The sequence below is a fragment of the Oryctolagus cuniculus genome, chromosome 11 (assembly GCF_051225735.1).
Source record: "Oryctolagus cuniculus isolate XC-2025 breed Fujian yellow rabbit chromosome 11, ASM5122573v1, whole genome shotgun sequence".
In the NCBI taxonomy this organism is placed as follows: domain Eukaryota; kingdom Metazoa; phylum Chordata; class Mammalia; order Lagomorpha; family Leporidae; genus Oryctolagus; species Oryctolagus cuniculus.
The window spans coordinates 30588902-30604816 of NC_142877.1; the positions used below are offsets into that span (position 1 = coordinate 30588902).

Below are 15915 nucleotides of genomic sequence, written 5' to 3' on the forward strand. Positions count from 1 at the left end.
TGTCCATCAAAGAGTATTTGTTTTACATGTATTTTTATATTTTTATATTTTTATAGTAGGACAGAGTGACAGAAAGAGGGGGGGGGGGAGATTTCCATTCACTGGTTCACTCCCCAGATGCCCACAACACTTAGGGCTGGGCCAGGCTGAAACTAGGACCCAGGAACCAGGAATTCTATTGGGTCTCCCATACTGGTGGCAAGGACACAACTACTTGTACCATCATCTGCAGCCTCCCAGGATGCATTAGCAGGAAGCTGGATCAGAAACAGAGGTACTGGGAATAGAATCAGCACTTACTATGGGGCTATGGGGTGTGTGTGTGTTCTAAGTAACAGCTTACCCTCCTGTGCCACAGTGTCTGCCCCATTAGGCAGTATATTTCAAGTCTCTCTTCTGCATGGCCTTGCACTAGCATTGATTTTAGTTCTAAAAGTCCAAGCTTACATTTTTTATAAATATATAAGAAGCTACTGACAGAAACACTCCAAATGCTCTATATTAGTTTTCAAATAAAACCCACACTTCCATTCCTGTGGGTCTTCTGGCCTAGCTGGGGAGCACCCAGTCTGATATTTTCCCCTTGGCTATCAACTTATTTACTGCTTAATAACGGCTTTAGAGTATTGCATGCTTGAAAATCAATCAGATGCCTTGATACTCATTAAGTATAATTACTTAACCTTTGAACTTCAGTGACTTTTTTTCCCCTTTCTTAAAGCCAAGTCCTTGTTTGAGAGATTAGCTAGATCAAGGTTCAGAATGACAGAGATAAGATGATTGCAAATGACATCGTCTTTTTTGAGAGAGTTATTTTGGTCTTTGAACTAAAATGCCTTCTCTCTGTTGAAAGATTTGGCTGAAGCACATGGCTTAGCTGATGGCAGAAAATCAACATGAGGTATACAGTGTTTTGTAAAACTGACATAACCCAATTTACACATTGATTACATAATCAATGACAAAACAATGGCAAAAGCAAAATAATTTATATTTCTGGAATGCAATGATTCTTTGTTTTTCTATCTGTGAAAGTAAGGTTTTTTTTTTTTTTTTTTTTTTTTGTAAACGACTACTTCATTTCTTGTAAAAGAGGATGGTTATGTTGCGGGACTACGGGGTCCAGGTTATTGTCTCTGACCTGTGAAAGACTCTGAGGACGTCAAGGACAAGACATAAAGGTTAGCAGATGAATAAGATTGATTAGCAAAGAGAAAGTACACACTCGGGAGGGAGTGCGGCCATGTTCCAGAATGAGCCACTGTCCAGGAGACTCAGGGTCATCCCTTTATGACATCTGGAAGCACAGGGGTTGCTTTGGGTGGAATTTTCCAGCAAAGGGCAGGAATTTGATGACTACCTAATTTCTGCCTTTTTAGCAAGTCTTACAAGTATCATGGTGTCGGCCGGCGCCACGTCTCACTAGGCTAATCCTCCACCTAGCGGTGCTGGCACCCCAGGTTCTAGTCCTGTTCGGGACGCCGGATTCTGTCCCGGTTGCTCCTCTTCCAGTCCAGCTCTCTGCTGTGGCCTGGGAAGGCAGTGGAGGATGGCCCAGGTCCTTGGGCCCTGCACCCGCATGGGAGACCAGGAGGAAGTACCTGGCTCCTGGCTTCAGATAGGCGCAGCACACCGGCTGCAGCAGCCATTTGGGGGAGTGAACCAACGGAAGGAAGACCTTTCTCTCTGTCTCTCACTGTCTAAATCTGTCGGTCCAAAAAAAAAAAAAAAAAAAGTATCATGGTGTCAGGTGTGTGATGAGAGTGGGAGTGTCAGCCATGGTAATTTTATTATAATAGGTTGTTGCAGGGATGCAATCATCAGCATGCTGGATGTTTTTGTCTGGCTCGGTTTTGGGCATCAGCTTTGCTGCGATGCGGATCTGGAGAGTTTAGAGGCAGCCTCAGTGGACATATTTCCTCCTGCTCTTTCTTTAATCTCTGTCTTCTTACCTAAAGCAGTTAGAGAGAGACATGCTGTTGGTGAATCAAGTCACTCCTGACTTGAGAAATTTGCCTATGGGAAGATAAGCCACATTATGGAAAAAGCACTGGAGAATTAATGAGGGTTAACTTATGCTCCAACTTTTCTTTTTTCCTTTTTAAGATTTATTTACTTATTTGAGAGGCAGAGTGCAAAGAGAGGATAGAGAGAGATCTTGCATCCACGGGTTCCCTTCCCAAATGGCTACAACAGTCAGGGCTGGGACAAGCTGAAGCCAGGAACCAGGAAATCCATCTGGGTCTCCCATGTGGGTGGCAGGGACCCAAGTATTTAGGCATCTTCTACTGCCTTCCCAGGTGCATTAGCAGGGAGCTGTATGGAAAGTGGAACAACTGGAACTGAAACCAGTGTCACAGTGGCAGTTTAACCTGCCATAAAGCACTACCCCCACCTTACTTCACCACAAACTTTTCTTCAAGCAAAAGTGACAAGGGCAAAAGACTCCAAGGTTTGCTTCACTGGTATGACCAGGTGATGCTTTTGAAACTTCTCAGAGAGTATAAGGGTTGAAGTGGGTGTGGATGGGGAACTGGGGATGGGGGAGAGCCGGGGAGAGACTTACTCATTCATGCATATGATAGCATTTTCTGAGTCATTGGGCTGGGCTCTGGAATACAAACATGGGAAAAGATAGACCGGCTCCCTGCCCTCAAGATGTACAGTTCAGTGGGTAAGATGGAAAGGGCAAAGGAATTAGAGTGACCAAGGTAGAGGTCACTCTAATTAGAGGACAGTCAGCATTCCTGAGAGGGAGGAATAATTCCTATCTAACAAGCTGGAGGATCCCAAGGGAAGAATTCTCTCACACTGAGATCTGAAGGATGAAAAGACCAAAGAACAGGAGAGAAGAATCTTAAGGTGGTGGTGGTGGTGGGGGGGAGGTGATATGGGGAAATAGCACAGCGAGGAGAGAGGACAAGCCTGGGGCATTTAAGGAAAAGGCAACAGTGTATAGTGGAAGGGAAGGCTCCGGGATAGTGTAAGGAGACAAGGGTGGGGGCTTCTAAATCTTGTTAAGAAGCTTGGGCTTTTGTCTAAGAGCACAGGAGTGGTGTACTTAAAATTCCACATAAAAAAAAAAGATAACTCTGGGCTGATGCTGTGAAGTAGTGGGTAAAGCTGCCACCTGCAGAGCCAGCATCCCTTATAGGCACAGTTTGAATCCCAGCTGCTCCACTTGTGATTCAACTCCCTACTAATGTGGTTGGAAAACAGTAGAGGGTGGCCCAAGTGCTTGGGCCCCTGCACCTGCATAGGAGCCCCGGAAGAAGCTCCTGGTTCCTGGCTTTGGATCAGCTCAGCTCCAGACATTGCAGCCATTTGGGGAGTGAAGCAGCAGATGGAAGACCTCTCTCTGCCTCTCCCTCTCTCTGTGTGTAACTCTGCCTCTCAAGCAGATAAATAAATCTTAAAAAAAAAAAAAATCTCTTTGTTGCTTTGCCTTTCAAATAAATAAATAAATAAATCTTTTAATAAGGGGCCGGTGCCGTGGCTCACTTGGTTAATCCTCCGCCAGTGGGGCCGGCATCCCATATAGGCGCCGGGTTCTAGTCCTTGTTGCTCCTCTTCCAGTCCAGCTCTCTGCTGTGGCCCGGGAGGGCAGTGGAGGATGGCTCAGGTGCTTGGGCTCCTGCACCAGCATGGGAGACCAGGAGGAAGCACCTGGCTCCTGGCTTCAGATCGGCATAGCTCCAGCCGTGGCGGCCATTTGGGGGGTGAACCAACAGAAGGAAGACGCTTCTCTCTGTCTCTCTCTCTCACTGTCTATAACTCTACCTGTCAAAAAAAAAAAAAAAGTTATCTAAAGTGCAAGACTCCTAATTTTGGGGTGTAATCCAAATGTGGGATCTATAGGAGGCTATCAGTATATATGACTCTTTCAAGAAGGTAGTGAAATGGGGAAAAAAGAGAAACCCTCAGTCTTGTGGAATGAAGTTTATGGAAAATCATTGTTTTGGAAGCACTGACAGCACTAAACCCCAGGGATCAGAGCAAACCAGCACGGGGCCATTCATGATAAGTGCTAAGCAATCAAACTTCCCTTGGGAAAGGAGTCAGTCTCCAAGACACTGAAAATTCCAGTCAACCTGAGTCAGTGTAATAAGGAAGTCCCCACAGTCTTAAACACACAAGGAAAGTAATTTTGCTGTTTTTTTTTTTTTTTCCTATTTTCTTCAGTCTTTTAAGCCAACCTCCTCTGCTTAGTGCTTTGGGGCACTACTTATCAAGATGAAGGTTTTTTTTTTTCTTTTTTTTTTCTTTTTTAAAGATTTATTTACTTGTTTGAAAGGCAGAATTACAAGAGAGGCAGAGACAGAGAGAGGTCTTTCATCTGCTGGTTCATTCACCAGATGGCCAGAACTGCGCCAATCTGGAGCCAGGAGCCAGGAGCCAGGAACCAGGAGCTTCTTCCGGGTCTCCCACATGGGTGCAGGGGTCTAAGGACTTGGGCTATCTTCTACTGCTTTCCCAGGCCATAGCAGAGAGCTGGAATGGAAGTGGAGCAGCTGGGACTCGAACTGGTGTCCACATGGAATGCCAGCACTGAAGGCGGCAGCTTTACCTACTACACCACAGCACGGGCCCCACAGATAAAGTTGTTATAGTTTTGTCTTTCCACAGTCCTTTCTCTGTGGTACTTCAGTTCTGGCAGTTGTGAACAGCTTCCTGGAAGCATAAATATATTAAAATATTTCCAACCTCTGTTAATTTATTTATAATGTAATATTTATGTATAATAACGTATTTATAACGTAATATTTAAATTTCAAAAATATTTACAAATATTTTTCCTGTTCCTTTGGTGCTTACCAAGCACACTTATCAATAAGCCTCCTCTAGAAATTGCCTAAATAACCACGGGCCGCAAATTTCACTGGCCTCGCAAGTGCCCTCAGTTAAGATGGCCGCTCCTGCTTGCTATTATTCTTGCCTGCCCACAGCAAGGATGGTTCCGGGGACATTTTTTTTCAAATCTTTCTTTTCCCAAAACAATGATGGCGTCTCCACTTCCGGTTCCGGTCTCTTGCTGTTGGCAGCGCGGTGAGTGTTAATTGTAGCCTGATGCATTTTCTGTGCCAGATTTCAGTGGACTGGGGAGTGCCCAGGGAAGGGGGCCGGGAGGAGGTCGCTGCGATGTGTCCCATTCTCTCAGAATAGCGAAGACATGGCGGCTTCCCCTGGCTCACGATCATTTCCCGCCGGCTCCTCAGCCCCCTCCGCCCCTGCACTTGGCCGCTGCAGCCTCCCCTTTGGGGAATCTCCGGAATTCACAGGCGCTGGGTCTGGATTAGATTCCGTTCCTCTTCTTTTTTTTTTTTAAACAGCTTTTTTGAGGAATTTCTCTTCACATGCTGTAAGGTTTCCTCATTCAGAATGTAAAATCCAGTGAGTTTTTGTACAGAGTTGTGCAGCCTTTCCAATTTTAGAATATTTTCCATCACCCCAAATAAATCCCCACCCATTAGCGGTCACTGTCCGCTCATCACGACCCCTCAGTGCTAAACAGCAACTGATCTATTTTCTGTCGGTATAGATTTGCCGATTTGGGCAAACAGAATCATGCATTGTGTGGCTGGCTCCTTTCTCTGAGGGTAATGTTTTTAATTGTCATAATGGCAAGTATCAGAACTTCATTCCTTTATTACTGAAAACTGTTTCAATTAATGAATGTACTATATCTTGTTTATCTATTAATCAGTCAATGGATATTTGGACTACTTTCTCTTATTGTCTATTATGAAGAAAGTAGCTAAGAGTGTGCAGTTATCTTGTGGCCATATGTTTTAATTTCTCTTCGGCAAACACCTAGGAGTAGAATTGTCAGATCAAAGTGTAACTCTGTGTTTAGCCTTTTGAAGAACTGCCAAACTATTTTCCAAAGTGCCTGCATCATTTCATGTGTTTGTACTCAGATACACATTTGTCCAGTGTTGAAAGCCTGGCCTCCCTCCTTTAAATCGTCTTGGCTCCCTGTGGAAAATGAGTTGACCATAACTGTAAGAGTTTACTTTAGACTTAGTTCTGTTCCATCGATCTATAAGCCTATCCTCATGCCAGTACCACACAGTAACTGTATTTTTATAGTAGGTTTTGAAATCAGAAAATAAGACTCTTAAGTTTGTTCGTTTTAAAGATTGTTTTGGCTACTTTGGGCCCCTTACATTTCCACTGAATTTTTTAAAATAAAGATTTATTTATTTGAAAAGCAGAACAACAGAGAGAAGGGGAGAGACAGAGACATCTGCCATCTGATTCACTCCCCAAAAGTCTGCAGCAGCCAGGGCAGGACCAGACCAAAGCCAGGAACCTGGAGCATAAATCTGGGTCTCCCACATGAATGGCAGGGACCCCCATACTTGAACCACCATCTACTGCCTCTCAGTGCATTAGCAGAAAGTAGTATTGGAAGCAGAGGAGCTGGGACTTGAACCAAGCACTTCATCATGGGATGTGGGTGCCACGAGTGGCGACTTGGTCACTGTGCCAAACACCTGCTCTGCCATTGAACTTTTGGAACAGTTTTGTCAATCTCTGGGAAAAAAAAAAACCCTGAGATATTGATAAAAATTGCAGTGATCATTTTAGGAATATTGCTGACTTAAAACATTAAGTTGTCAGATCTGTGAACATACAATGGTTTTCCATTCATTTAGGTCTTTAATTTTGAGCATCTTTTTTAGTTTTCAGTGTACCTTTTATTTAATATATTCTTAAGCATTGTATTTTAAGAATATTTGTTTATTTGAAAGGCAGAGTAACAGAGAGATACAGAGAGAGAGAGAGAGAGAGAGAGAGAGAGAGAGAGAGATCTTCCATCTACTGGTTCAGTCCCCAGTTGGCTGTAACAGCCAGGTCTGGGTCAGTTGGAAGGCAGGAGCCAGGATCTCCATCTGGATTGCCCACAGGAGTGTCAGGGGCCCAAGTACTCGGGTCATCTTTGGGTCATCTTCCTCTGCCTTCCCAGGCACATTAGCAGGAAGCTGGATGGGAAGTGGAACATCTGAGACTTGAACCAGTACTGTGATATGGAATGCTGGTATTGCAAGTGGCTTAGTCTGCCATGCCACAATGCTAGTCCCTGGAATTATTTTTTTTTTTTTACAGGCAGAGTTAGTGAGAGAGAAAGAGACAGAGAGAAAGGTCTTCCTTTTTCCGTTGGTTCACCCCCCAAATGGCCACCACGGCCGGCGTGCTGTGACTGGCGCACTGTGCCAATCCGAATCCAGGAGCCAGGTGCTTCCTCCCAGTCTCCCATGCAGGTGCAGGGCCCAAGCACTTGGGCCATCCTCCACTGCCTTCCTGGGCCACAGCAGAGAGCTGGACTGGAAGAAGAGCAACCTGGACAGAATCCAGCGCCCTGACCAGAACTAGAACCCAGGGTGCTGGTGCTGCAGGCAGAGGATTAGCCTAGTGAGCCGCGGCGCCAACCTGGAATTATGTTTTAAATGTTATTTTCAGATTGTTTTTCTACTGTACGGACATATAATTTTTTTTCTTTAAGTAAAGATCCTACATCCTGCAGTGTTTTTTTAACATATTAGTTCTGCTAGTTCTTTTTTAGTAGAGTCCTTGGGATTTCTATATGTGACATCATTTTTGTTTCTTTTTGCTAATAATGGTAGTTTAACTGCTGGCTTTCCGACCTGAGTGCCTTTTATTTCATTTTCGAAACTAATTGTCTTGGCTAAAGCCTTGAGTACAAAGCTGAAATGGCATGATCAGCATTCCTTATCTTGTTTCTGATCACAAGGGGAAAGCTTTCGATCTTTTACTATGAAGTATGATGCTGGCTATGGGGTTTTCACAAATGCCCCTTATCAGGTTGGGGAGGTTTCCTTTTAGTTCTTGTTTGTTAAGTGCTTTCATTATGAAGGGGTGCTTGAATTTGTCAAATGCTTGTGTGTGTGTGTGTGTGTGTGTGTGTGTTGTTTTTTTCTTTATTTTACTAAGATAGTGTTTTACATTGATTTTTGGATATTAAAATAACTGAATTCCTGGAATTAGTCCTACTTAGTCATGGTGTATTTTTTTATGTTGCTAGATTTAATTTTTTAGTGCTATGCTGATGCCTTTTTATGTTTATCCTATTGGTCTCTGGTTTTCTTGTGATATTTAGCTGGCTTTGATGTCAGGGTAGTACTGGAGATAAAAAGTGTATTGGGAGGTATTTGCTCTTCTTCCATTGTGTAGCTGAGTTATACAGGAGATGCAAGACCACTGAGCTTGGGCCAGCTGGGCTGGGGCAAAGTTTCTGGGTGGCCGTTAGTGTCTCAGAGGAGGAAGAGGAAGGCGAGCACACGCCTCAAGCCAAGCTTCAAGGAAGTCTACCCGGAGATGCAGGATAGGAACAGGCCGAGAGGTGAGAGGGCAGTCAGGAGAAGGACTTCTGAAACAGGGCATTGGAAGAAGGAGTTTCTGCAAGTTATGGAGTAGAGTTGGGGAGCTGGTGAAGTTGAGGAAATGAGCCAATTTTAGGCTCTTCTGAGAAGTTTGTGGAGGACGTAGACCAGCTGTGCGGATAGCAGGTGTCACAAAGTTTTCATACTTTACAACCTTTTATTTTGATATAACTTTATACCTTCAAAAAACTTGCAACATAAGTATAAGAAACTCCAAAATAACATGTTCCAGGTTTACTAATTATGTTTGTCCCATTTACTTTATCATACTCATATAGATAGATAGAAGATAACCATTTTTAAAAATGAAGACGCCAATGTTAAGTGACTAGTGCAAGGTGACACAGCCAAAAAAGTGACAGCTGGGGTTCAAGCCTGGGTTTCTTTTTTTCTTTTTTCTTTTTCTTTTTTAAAGATTTATTTATTTATTTGCAAGTCAGAGTTACACAGAGAGAGGAGAGGCAGAGAGAGGTCTTCCATCTGCTGATTCACTTCCCAAATGGCCATATGGCTAGAGCTGGGCTGATCCAAAGCCAGGAGCCAGGAGCTTCTTCCAGATCTCGCACGTGGGTGCAGGGGCCCAAGGACTTGGGCCATCTTCTACTGCTTTCCCAAGACATAAGCAGAGAGCTGTATTGGAAGAGGAGCAGTTGACAATGGAACTGGCATCCATATGGGATGCTGGTGTCACAGGCAGATGATTAACCTACTATGCCACAGTGCTGGTCCTAGACAGGTGTATTTTTAAAAAGATAGATTAATGGATGAGAGTTGGGTAGATGGATGATTGTATGATAAAGGAAATCATAGTAAAATGTTAATTGGAAAGGAGAGGTGGCAGCTATGTGGTTGTTCATTGTATAATTCTTTGTTTACATCTGGAAATTATGTACAATACTGGGATGGAAAGTGCCTTAATTTAAAAAAAAAATTAGCTAAAAAAAAGTTAAATTACTTCTTCTGTATGGCCCCTGCTGGAATTTTGTCTGTAAGATTCTGCAGGGGGCCTGGCATTGTGGCATTGTGCGTAAAGCCTCTGCCTGCGAGGCCAGCATCCCATATGGGCACCGGTTTGAGTCCTGGCTGCTACACTTTTTTTTTTTTTTTTTTTTTTTTTTTTTTGACAGGCAGAGTGGACAGTGAGAGAGAGAGACAGAGAGAGAAACGTCTTCCTTTGCCGCTGGTTCACCCTCCAATGGCCGCCGCTGCAGCCGGCGCACCGCGCTGATCCTGGCAGGAGCCAGGAGCCAGGTGCTTTTCCTGGTCTCCCATGGGGTGCAGGGCCCAAGCACCTGGGCCATCCTCCACTGCACTCCCTGGCCATAGCAGAGAGCTGGCCTGGAAGAGGGGCAACCGGGACAGAATCCGGCGCCCCAACCGGGACTAGAACCCGGTTTGCCGGCGCCGCAAGGTGGAGGATTAGCCTATTGAGCCACGGCTTGGCTTGGCTGCTACACTTCTATCTTGCTCCCTTCTGCTGTGCCTGAGAAAGCAGCTGAAGATGGCCCAAGTGTTTGGGCCCCTGCACTCACAATGGGAGACCTGGGAGAAGCTCTGGGTCCTGGCTTTGGCCTAGCCTAGCCCTAGCCCTTGTGTCCATTTGGGGAGTGAACCGGCAGATGGAAAACACCTCTCTCTCTCTCTGCCTTTCAAATTAAATAAAAATAAATCTTAAAAAATAAAAAAAGATTCTGCAGAGAAGTAAGAGAATGGTTGCCTTCTCCTGGTAGGTAGATTTTTTTCTTTTTTGTCCACAGGCACTTCTGATGCCCAATCCCAGTATTAGAGAAGGGTATTTAGACTGTATAGTGAAAGCACAGTGAAGAGAGGAAAACAAACATTTCTGAAGAGGTACAGGATAATCATTGCATTCTACTTGCTGGGCCAGCTCATTTCAGGTGGCAGAAAGGATCTCATCTGTCCCCTTTGCTCGCTTCTCCTGGGCAAATGCATCGAGTCCCCAACAATGAACTTGATACATATAGATACTTATTTGATAATAAAAAGGATTCTGCTTTCAGTAGGCATTTTATTTGTTTATTTATTTATTTTGATTTGTGATGTATATGGCATTTAATACCAAGGTACTTCTTCAAAAAGTTCATGGAAAATGGACTTAAAGGATACATTTATTTTGGTACAAAATTTTGAAATCCTTGTGTTGCAGGGTCTTCCAAAAGTTCTTGGAAAATGTGAATTGTGAAACAACAATTCATGGATTTTGAAATTTTTTGCACCAAAATAAATGTACTTAAAAAGAAAAAAACTTTTGTTTATTTGAGGGGCAGAAAATCAGAAAGAGCGAGAGAGGGGTGTGGAGGGAGGGAGAGAGAGTGAGCACTCCTGCCTATTGATTCACTCTCCTAATATCTGCAGTGGCCAGGCTGGGCCAGCTGATGCCTAGAGCCTGGAACTCCATTTGGGTCTCCCATGTGGGTGACAGGGACCCATGTACTTGAAGCATCACTGCTGCCTCGCATCGTGAGCATGAGCAGGAAGCCGAGCTTGGACTTGAACCCAAGCACTCTGATGTGGGATGATGTGTCTTAACTGCCCAAGCAGTGGCTTAACTGCTAGGCCAAATGGCTACCCCAAAATAAATGCATCTTTTAATTCAATTTTCCACAAACTTCCTGAAGTACCCTCCTTACACATGATTCTAAAAGTGAGGACATGGTACTCCATCAGTGTGCTGCTTTTCCAAAAGGTTTCCTTTCGCTTTATATCAGCAGTGACACGGACACCCTCAGCGGATGGCTGCCTTCTCAGGCGGGCGGTGTGTGCTGATATTGTTCACCGACCTGTTTGTTCCCTTCCAGAAACCTCCAGAGCTCAGGGTTAGGTAACGTGCGGAGGGAAGGGGCAGCCAGAGGTGCCTGCCGCAGAGGTGTTTGCTGAAACCTTGAGCCTGGCTGACTAACACAGCAGCTGCCAAAAGACAGGGTGTTCTTGCCTCTCTGGGAACCTTGATCACTCCACTCCTTTCAGGAGCAATCAACTGATGCCTTGACTCACTCTGCCTGCGCGAATGTCCACAACAGCATGTGACTGCGTGTCCTCAAACGGGAAGGATCCTGCCAGGCTTCCCTGTGGGTTTGTTTTCCTATGAGCCCTGTCTTTGCCTAATCAGGCGGTGGCTTAGGCTACAGCACAGAGGCTGTGTAGAGATAGGAGGCTGGGTTCATCTAGGCTTGGCTGCTTTTTAGATGTTTTCTAGGGTGAGTTACTTCTCTCTCTGACTGAGTCTGAGTGTAAATGAGTGTAATAATAGGATTTCCTGCCTCATAGGGGTATTGCAAACAAAGCTCATGGCACCTGGGACTCTCAGCTCTGCTTTAATGTTTTATTTTTTAAAAGAAAAATTTAAAAATGTTTATTCATTTTCATCTACTTGAAAGGCAGAGAGAGTGAGAGAGAGAGAGAGAGACAGAGGTTTTTCATCTACTGGTTCACTCCACGAATGCCTGCAACGGCCCATGCTGGGCCAGGCAGAAGCCAGGAGCTCAGAACTCCGTCTAGGTCTCCCATTGGGCAGCAGGAATCCAAGTACTCGAGTCATTACCTGCTGCCTCCCAGGATGCGTTAGCAGGATGCTGGATCAGAAGCAAAGCAGCCAGGACTCAAACTGGCACTCTGGTATGGGATGCTGGCATCTAAGTGGTGGCCTAATCCACTGGGCCACAGTACTCACCTCTCAACTGCTCTTTATCCTCTTTCTCCATTTAGTTGTTAGGTTCTAGTCTGATTTTAGTTTCTAAATATATTCTCTTTTTTAAAAAAACTTTGTAAGCTTTTAAAATTTATTTGACATATATTTAGAGAGTGTTCCCATCTGCTGGTTCACTCCCTAAATGTCTGCAGTGACCAGGAGGGCTGAAGCCAGGAGCCAGGAACTCAGTCCAGGTCTCTTACATGGGTGGCTGGGACCCAGCTACTTGAGCCACCACTGCTGCCTCCCAGGATCTGCATTAGCAGGAAACTGGAATCAGGAGCCCGAGCTGGGTATTGAGCAGTGGGATGTATGCATCCTAACCAGCAGCTTCACCGCTGGGCCACATATTCACCCCTACTTATACCCAAAACGTATTCTTAACCTCTTCCCCGCTGTTGATCCACAGGTCCTTACCTAAGTCACATGCTTTTCCTCTAGCACCTGGACCACTGCAGGTGAATGCATTCTTGCTGATTATGAGCTTACCTGCTCAATATTAAGCAGGCTTAAGCCCTGCAGATCCACTTGTTATCCAGCTGTCAGACCTGCAGATCTGACCATGCCACTCCTCTGCATGGGGCATAGCGGTCCATGGTATTTATCGGTGGTGGCTATCAGATTTATTGATGACAGCATCTTTTTTTTTTTTTAAAGATTCATTTATTTGAAAGTCAGAGTTACACAGAGAGAGGAGAGGCAGAGAGAGAGAGAGAGAGAGAGAGAGGGGGGTCTTCCATCCACTAGTTCACTCTCCAATTGGCCGCAATGGCTGAAGCTGTGCACTGCAAGCGGTGGTGGCCTTACCTGCTATGCCACAGCACCAGCCCCAATGACAGCATCTTATGAGACAAGAGTAGCAGAGGGTCTCTTCAGGTGTGTATTTATTTCATAGACAGTGGCCAGGGCTATATGTACTGCAAAGAACCCTCTAGTAGAGAATCTAATGCCACACAAATGGACACAGGCCCAGGAAGGGTAGGGGACATCTAATTTTAGACAAATGTCCCAATGCCAAATTCAGCCAGTTACCCTTGTGGTCTTTGGAGCTCAGAGAGAGAATTTTATATCTAAGTTGCTGACAGCAGTTAGGCCTTGCCGGCCTTCCCAGGGCTCGTGCAGGAGGAGGAGGACTGCAGGCCGTCCAGCAGACATCACAAGGTTTGTCCCTCCTCACTTGCTCAGTACATGACCTCTCCTTGACTCTCACATTAAAGTCTCAACTCCCCATGCCACTAGGGGTTGTCCAAACCAGCTTTTCTCTTGTTCATGCTGTGGCCTAGCCTCTCCAACATCTGGAGAGAACCTCCTCCAGAAAGTCCTCTGTTCCTTTTGGGGATCTTCTCTGTCCTGACTCACTCTGTTGATATGATGTGTCTCTGTGTCTGGAAAACCCCAAACTGTGAGCTCCTGGAGGGGAGAGGCTATGACATTCACCTTTGTATCCCAGGGCCTGGCACCAGGCCTGGCCAGTTGAATAATCAACTGAATGCATGTTTGAGTAGGCCACAGAAGAGAATGCAATTCACCTGTAATCTCCCTACCCAGATAACCTCTGAAATTCACTTGGGATCTACTGAACTGGCTTTTTTTGTCCCCCTACCTTTATGTCTCTCTACTGCACACACACATACACACATACACATCCTGCACATGATATTTCTTTTTTTTTTTTTTAATTGAAAAACAGAGACAGAGACAGGCAGAGATAGAGCTCCCATCCACTGGTTGATTCCCCAAATGCTTGCAGTAGTCAGGGGTGAGCCAGGACAGGGCCAGAAGCCTGAAATTCAATCTTTTTTTTTAAAAAAGATTGACTTGGGCTGGCGCTGCGGCTCAATAGGCTAATCCTCCACCTGCGGCGCCAGCACACCAGGTTCTAGTCCCGGTCAGGGCGCCGGATTCTGTCCCGGTTGCTCCTCTTCCAGTCCAGCTCTCTGCTGTGGCCCAGGAGTGCAGTGGAGGATGACCCAAATCCTTGGGCCCTGCACCTGCATGGGAGACCAGGAGGAAGCACCTGGCTCCTGGCTTCGGATCGGTACAGCGCTGGCTGTAGTGGCCATTTGTGGGGTGAACCAACAGAAGGAAGACCTTTCTCTCTCTCTCTCTCTCTCTGTCCACTCTGCCTGTCAAAAAAAAAAAAAAAAAAAAGATTGACTTATTTATTTGAAGACAGACAGAGAGAGAGAGAGAGAGAGGTCTTCTAACTGCTGGTTCGCAATGGCCAGAGCTGTGCTGATCTGAAGCCGGGAGCCAGGAGCTTCTTCCGGGTCTCCCATGTGGGTGCAGGCATCCAAGGGCTTGGGCCATCTTCTTCTTTCCCAGGGCCATGGCAGAGAGCTGGATTGGAAATGGATTCGCCAAGACTTGAACCGGCACCCATCTGGGATGCCGGCACTGCCAGCTGCCGCTTCACCTGCTACATCACAGCGCTGGCCCTTGAAATTCAATCTTGATCTCTTATCAGTGTGGCAGGGACCCAAGTACTTGAGCTATTACCTGCTGCCTCCCAGGGTGAGCATTGTCAGGAAGCTGGAATCAAAAGTGGGGGCCAGCACTCAAACCCAGGCACTTCATTAATGGGCATCCCAAATGGCATCTTAACCACTTAGGCAAACACCTGCCCCTGCACGATATTTATTTTGTAAAATGCTACCTATTGTTTTAAAGTGTTTTACATTTATTATATCATGGACATCTCCCCTTGTCATCCTCAAACATTCTTCTAGCCCTTCAATCACAGTGTTGCGTAGTTTTTTATGTCTGTTGGGGATGGGCATTCTCTATGATTGAATTTTCCCCCTTTCAAAAAACTGCAGCTTATTTCCCAGCTGAAATTATTAGTGACTTCCTTATGCTCTGGGTACTTCTTTCAAAGAATGAGAAAACATGGTAAACAAATTCTGAGTGAAAGCAGACAAGGAAGACCATTGGTTCTTACTGCTGTTTGATCTCGAAGATTCTTCAGGCTGTGGTTCATGTGAAGGCTCATGACATGTAGCGTCTTCTGTATTGAAGTGTTCTGTTTTGTTTTCTTTTCTTTTTGCCTATGGCAGGACTATGGAGGCCCAGGAAGCCACCCCAGGTAGCCAGTCCCAAGAGAGCTGTGTACTGGACCTACCATCTGCCTGTGACGTCAGAGATTATGTGCTGCAGAGATCCTGCCAGGAGCCCGACAGTGAGGCTTTCAGCTCTGTGGAATTCCATTCTTTTCCTTGCTCTTCTGATGTGGATCCAGGTAAAAAGCAGAGTTTAGAACAAAATAACAGCAAACGGAAAACTTGGCAAATACACAGCTGTGTGCTGGTTGGTTTCCATCTCTTCCAATAGCAGGTCTCTAAGGAATGATTTGTTGTCTTAGGTAGAAAAGCAACTTAACCTAAGCAAAGCTGTTGGTGGTGGGACTTCAAAGGACGGCTTCCCTGGTGTGACAGTGACAAGGAGCTGTTTCCCACAGCTTTTTTTTTTTTTTTTTTTTTTCCATCTCCTGCTCCCTTTCTGATCTCCATCCAAATGCATTCAGAGGCAGGAGACACCACCCACAACAAGGAGATGGCAGAATTGTTTCTTGTATTTTGTTCTTTCTAAACTACAGAAAATAGCAGTGTAGGCCTGTTATGGGTTACGGCTGACAACAATATTCAGTATTCCTTTTGTGAAGTACACTCTAGGTTTAAGTAACAACATCTGCGTAAGTTTTTATGATTGAATTGCCAAAAAGTCTGTTCCTGAGGCCTCATGGTAATTTCCTGCAGGAGGCAGTGACCACCTCTGTTTGTAAAGCCCATCTTTCATCCCTTC

At 45.3% G+C, this 15915-nt stretch overlaps 1 protein-coding gene across 8 annotated transcripts in view; it reads left to right on the top strand.

The window, feature by feature from the left end:
• Positions 1-4934: 4934 nt before the first annotated feature.
• SHLD1 (shieldin complex subunit 1) overlaps positions 4935-15915 on the top strand; it is a 120833-nt gene continuing 109852 nt past the window's right edge. For 3 of the 8 annotated variants that reach the window (XM_008256284.5, XM_089307256.1, XM_089307260.1), the window contains exons 1-2: positions 4935-5046; positions 15171-15352. In XM_008256284.5, coding sequence (XP_008254506.2) covers positions 4952-5046; positions 15171-15352 — 277 coding nt within the window. In that variant the 5' untranslated portion in view covers positions 4935-4951. Of the gene's footprint in view, positions 5047-11936; positions 12042-12101; positions 13276-15170; positions 15353-15915 lie in introns of those variants that run through there. The other 5 variants (XM_089307257.1, XM_089307255.1, XM_089307259.1 and 2 more) reach the window with 5 other exon arrangements.